Here is a 4,787-nt window from a genome sequence, read left to right as displayed (position 1 = left end):
TGTCGCTGTTTTTAAATCTTTGTCTTTTTTTAGGCTTTAGATTCAAATGAAAAACTACGTACATTCTGATATCATTACTGGCAAGTTTGCGTTGTTTAGACTTAATAATAGAATTGCTTTTAGATAGGATATTATAAGATAATGATCTGCTGATAGTAATAAATGTTTATTAAATTCTACATCTATGGTCATTATATTAACTTACATTACATTTACACAATCTCCGACAGGTATCGTACCTGAATATGCAATTTTCAGACAGTCAAAATCCCACTTTTTACAAAGTCAGTCTACGGATCCACCGAGATTCGAACTTTTATTTATAATAAAAATATGCTATAATTAGATTGCTGAAACATCCGAAGTCGTCATAATATTGTCCTTTGGATCCCCTGACTCTCTTTATCCAATTTACTCTTTCTTTTTCTCATCTCTGTAAATGAAGCAATATTCAATTTAGAAAATATTTATATCTTATGTAAAATGCAAATCAAAAACTATAGGTAAAAATATAGTAGAAAATTCGTGTGTAAAATATTAAGCGTACTTACTTGCTTTGATAGAAATTAACAGCTTCCTTCAATTGGTTAGCCTTTGCACATGGTAGTACCAGATTAGCGACCTTTGCCGCCGTATCTTCTACGGCCTTTTGTTTATCTTTGTTGGATGGATCCTTATCAAGTTCTGACTTTGCAAGTTTCATATCTATAATATTTTTTGTTACGGTGGCCAACCTATCTGATTTACTCATTTTTTTTTCTTCGGGACAGTTTTCATGGAAATTCTTACCCTGTACATTGAAATATTCAAGTGCATAATCTTTCAATTTAAATTGCTTAAGCTTATCAAATAAGCATGCCGAGAAACCTAGAGATTTAAAAAATAAATGTTATATTAATAATATAAATGTTTTATGATACATGCTCCACAAAGCATCTAAATAAAGAAAAATGAATTGATGATTTCGATCAAATTTCGGAAATATTAATTACTATTCCCAAGTATGTATTCTGGAAAAAAATTTTGAACCAAAAAACTGTTTTCTTGGAAATATATGAACATTTGGTTGGAATAAAACAAATTTTACTTATTTCAGAATAATATTTAATTGACCTAACCAGTTTTTTTTAATCGACCAAATACTCCGTCTACTGAGAGATTTTGTCGGGCATAGATACCAAAAATTTCGACCATTTTGGGTAATTGTTGAAACTTTTTAGAAATTGTGGAAATTACTGGTAATTTTTGAAACTTAAAAATTTCTTTAATTTCTGGTAATTTTATGAATTGCTGGAAATTTAAAAGAGCTAAAAATTGATAAAATTTACCAAATTTTTATAATTTATATTATATTATCAGTAATCTGAAATAATTTCTCAGTAGCTTATGGTATCTCATTTTATTCTTGAAAATATATTAAAATATATTGCTCAATAACATTTAATTGCAAATAAAGGCCGGTCAATTTACCATTACAAATCCGGGCAAAATAATATTCTCTTGTGGCTATTGCTTATCACATTCTACGTAAAAATATAAAATTGGGATGAGAATATCGCATAATGTCGCCTTTGAAAAAGTTTGTAAAATCTATTTTTTTCTTGAATTCTTTTGTACAATATGCTGTTATATGATGCTCTCAAATTCAGCAACTCTTTTCAATATTAAAAATTAAAAATTGAGAAAAAAATGTCCCGAAGGTCAATAAGACATTATTAGGTTATACTATAACTCCATCGATCATATCATTAAAACTGTTTTAAATTTAGTGCAAATACAAAGTTCACTCTAGGAATGCGCATAAAATAATTAAATGTTGGACATTACCTTTTGTTTAATAATATACAATAATAAAAAAGGCCGGTTAAACAAGTCAATGAGCCGAATGTATAAGCAACTTGCAATGCGAGAAGAATAGTAAATTTTGACATTTTTGATAAATCGTATCTAAATTCTTTATGTGTAAATACCGGATAAAATTCTAAAACTCATTGCCTGCAAAAGCATGAAAAAATTATATTTTTCCATTTTATTTCTTTAAGTATACTTACCGACAGAAACTGCCAGCAAAGCCAGGGTTATAAACTTCATCATGGACGTGTAGGTATATAAATATACTAGAAAAATCAGAAGATAATAATTTTAACAGAAGGATCAATGTATTCACTTCTTTTTGTACTGATGTCTGAATGTTACGGATGAGCCATTTATATACTGACATTTTTGACACAGTGCCCTCAAAAAGATGAAAAACAATGACCAGCCTGTCTGCATTTAATGAAAACACCTGGACACATGTGTCTGCACCACTTGCATTAAACATATTTGTTATTTAAAAAGTTGTGTTTGCAGTCTTATAAAACTCGCTCTTAATAACAGATCTTCCAATTAGGATTTTAAATTCGAGAATTTTTTTTTGTTTGGTAGATTTGAGAAATGGTTCCTTTGAATTCGTTTTAATGATTTTGAATAATGAAATTTATTTGATCCAAATAGAGTTCCGACTTTTCCAGCAGTGATTGATTTTATCTCATTTACTTATTCAATTGTTAAAAAATGCTCTGAAAATATTTCATCTAAAAATATTCGATCTGCGGATTTATCACTCGACTTGAATAACATAACTTTTAACTAGTATTTAATATTCCAGAAATTTGTTAACAGAACTCTTTTTCAAACAAAGCATTTGTTATTATCTACACCTAAGAAAAAATTATGCTTAGATTTAAGGAATTATTTCATTGTGTTCGTTTGAAATAAGTAATAATTTTTCTTATTTTAAATAATGACGCTTTTCCTTCTTTGAAAAACATAAATTACTTGTTTGATAATATTTTGTCTAATAATTTTAAATTATATACATTTATTTCATCTAACTGAAGTAATGTGCCTCAACTTTTAAAAATAGGTGATTTAATATTATTATCTTCAAGTAAGCAAATTATTCTTTTAAATCAAATATATTTTTCTAATGCACACTCTGAATTTAAATTATTCGAATTCTACTAATTCAATTAGTCGAAATAGTTCATTATTCAACAGATGCACTAGTGAAACTTACTAGTGAAGTTTTATAAATTTGATTAGGGAAAAGTGAGGCACTAAAGATTAGTAGAAAAATACTAATTGGAGTAGTCGAGATATTACCTAATTCAATAGGCGAGAACTAATTGTCTTATACAAAAAAAAACATATTAAAGACTGTATATATAATAATTTTTAAAAAATTGTATGCCATTTTTAACTCTATTGAAGTAATCACGAAAAAAAATGGAAGGACAAAGATGGTCAAAATTTAGGGAGCCAGACATTCCTTTTACAGGGTCGAACGCTCCTTCCAAAATTGTGTCGACACCCATTTCGACCATCCACGAATGAGCAATAAGCCATCCCGTATGGTCAATTACTTGATTTTTGCGCGCCAATCATGCGCGTGAAAATTTAAAGGTCACCTGGACACCGTGCAGTAGTGCTATCTTGAGAAAGTTTTTACCCTATAGTATCCATGTGTAACTTGCGTGCATCTGTTGAGGATTTAATTAAACCATCGCATTCTGTAAGTACCTTTCTTAAATAAGTAATAGTAATAATAATATTTTACATAACTAATGTGACATTTGAGATATTTAATTCCAATCTTATTAAGGTTAATATAAGTTTGCATTAGATTATCATTATTTCAGTACTCACTTGTAATTCTAGCCTTAGTCGACTTAGCTTACACATGATTTGTATTTGTTAATTTAAAAGTGAATCTTTATTTTTTAGTTCTAAAATCCTTGCACCCTTAAGTTCCATGAGATTCATGTAGGGGCACATGGCTGCATCAGGGTCATTGCACAATATATTTAGAGGTAATTAATCATCAGGGACGAATCCACTTTACATTTCAAATAAACTTTTACGTTAAAAATTCTACTGCCTTGTAGTAAATTCGGCATTTTGCCCTGAAAATTAAAATATTCAGCCAAAAATTAAACTTCGTTAATAATTCATTTTTATTGTTAAAATTTGGTTTATCGGAAAATTTAACTATTCCATGTTTGGTTAAAACTTCATCAGGTATATTAAATAAGTTGCAAAATCGTATTTCTTGCTCGAAAATTCAACTTTTGTGTTGAAAATTCAACTATTTGGTAGAAAATTAATATATTTTGTTAAAAATTCGTATTTTTGTTAGAAAAACTATTATGATGAAAATTTGTTACGTGTTTTTTTGAAAATTATTCTTTTAAAAAGACAATTATACTATTCCATTTTTCGTACAAAATTGATATTTTTTGTCTGAAGGTTCAAATTTTTTATTGAAAATTCAAGCATTTCATTTTAAATTAACATTTATGGTGAAAATTCTACTGTTACGTAGAAAATTAATTTTTTGGCTTAAAAAGTACACTTTTTAGTTGAGCAATGATATTTTGTGTGTTAAAAATTAAACTTTTTGTAAATAATTTCTCGTTTTTTGGTTTTCAAATTAAATATTTTGCTAAAAGATTATGTATTTTTTCAAAATTCATCTCTCTTTGTTTCAAATACTGCAATTATGATAATTAAAAATATGTGTTCAATGACTACACCTTCGTTTTCTAAAAACATTATTTTCTTCTTCTCGTAATCACCCCTTTGATGTCCATTCATGACATACTTTCTAGTTTAAAACACGTCAACTTGTATAAAAGAAACTATATTAATAAATATTTACCATTTTTAGGTTGCGACAAAAGTTGCTTTTGAATTTAATATTTCTCAAATATATTCTTTTATAGCCGTACTTTGAAGTGAACATT

The 4,787-nt window shown here is 27.7% G+C and overlaps 1 protein-coding gene across 1 annotated transcript; it reads right to left on the bottom strand.

The window, feature by feature from the left end:
• Nucleotides 1-234: 234 nt before the first annotated feature.
• Nucleotides 235-2,153, bottom strand: LOC117170255. The gene is made up of 3 exons (XM_033356893.1): nucleotides 2,052-2,153; nucleotides 552-867; nucleotides 235-433 (listed from the first exon to the last, which is right to left on the bottom strand). The coding sequence occupies exons 1-3, from the start codon at nucleotides 2,092-2,094 to the stop codon at nucleotides 412-414; spliced, it is 381 nt and encodes a 126-aa protein (XP_033212784.1). The 5' UTR covers nucleotides 2,095-2,153; the 3' UTR covers nucleotides 235-411.
• Between the last annotated feature and the right edge of the window lie 2,634 nt (nucleotides 2,154-4,787).

Source organism: Belonocnema kinseyi, chromosome 3 (assembly GCF_010883055.1).
Source record: "Belonocnema kinseyi isolate 2016_QV_RU_SX_M_011 chromosome 3, B_treatae_v1, whole genome shotgun sequence".
NCBI lineage: Eukaryota > Metazoa > Arthropoda > Insecta > Hymenoptera > Cynipidae > Belonocnema > Belonocnema kinseyi.
Note: the sequence above shows the minus strand (reverse complement) of the source record. Positions and strands in the feature narration are given on the sequence as shown.